This window comes from Nanorana parkeri, unplaced genomic scaffold, assembly GCF_000935625.1.
Source record: "Nanorana parkeri isolate BGI_ZX_2015 unplaced genomic scaffold, ASM93562v1 scaffold2507, whole genome shotgun sequence".
Taxonomy (NCBI): Eukaryota; Metazoa; Chordata; class Amphibia; order Anura; family Dicroglossidae; genus Nanorana; species Nanorana parkeri.
Genome location: NW_017308775.1, coordinates 14,072 through 14,724, shown reverse-complemented (window position 1 = coordinate 14,724; position 653 = coordinate 14,072). Strand labels below are relative to the sequence as shown.

The window sequence follows — 653 nt, the reverse complement described above, 5'->3', positions numbered from 1 at the left end:
AAAAAAAAAATATATATATATATTTAAAATGCATATAATTCAGGATAGTTTTAAGGGGTAAACAATGATTTTGATGGTCTAGATGGTAGGGGAGCACCTCATTCACCAAGGTGTATGTACAGTATGTAAAGCACTATGTGGTTGTTGGCAATACATAAATACCTATAATAATAATAAGGAATATTTGACTCATCAATCACCCATACTAAAGCAAAATGAAACTACTCACAGTTTGGCTTCCACTAAGCAGGAGATGTGAAGAAGGACTAGACCCGCACATAGCACCCAGGACACCATGTTGCAGGTCTGGGTAGACTGCTTGCACATTATGTGGCTGCCTCTTTAGTTTTTGTTGTTCCCACATCCCCCCTTCCTACGCTGCAGGACAAGGACTTCACAGCAAGGCCACTGACCTCAAGACAACAAATCTAATTGGTCAGCAGAGGAGTTGAAGGCTTTTTAGGATTTGCAAATATTTACTTTTGATACATCTACCCGCAGCTCTATAGAATTCCGTTCGTGTGACGATTATACATCAATATTATGTTAGTGTTAAGTGCACTGTTTTTGACCCATGGCACATCTGTTTTGATACAGTAATTTCCTGTGGCTGAGCACAGAAAACGTTATATATAAAACCAAACAGGTGTTAT

At 38.6% G+C, this 653-nt stretch overlaps 1 protein-coding gene across 1 annotated transcript in view; it reads right to left on the bottom strand.

Annotated features, from left to right (window-relative positions):
• Window positions 1-345, bottom strand: part of LOC108801810 (alpha-2-macroglobulin-like) — a 20,319-nt gene extending 19,974 nt beyond the window's left edge. The window contains exon 1 of the mRNA XM_018573721.1: window positions 230-345. Coding sequence (XP_018429223.1) covers window positions 230-327 — 98 coding nt within the window. The 5' untranslated portion in view covers window positions 328-345. The remainder of the gene's footprint in view (window positions 1-229) is intronic.
• Between the last annotated feature and the right edge of the window lie 308 nt (window positions 346-653).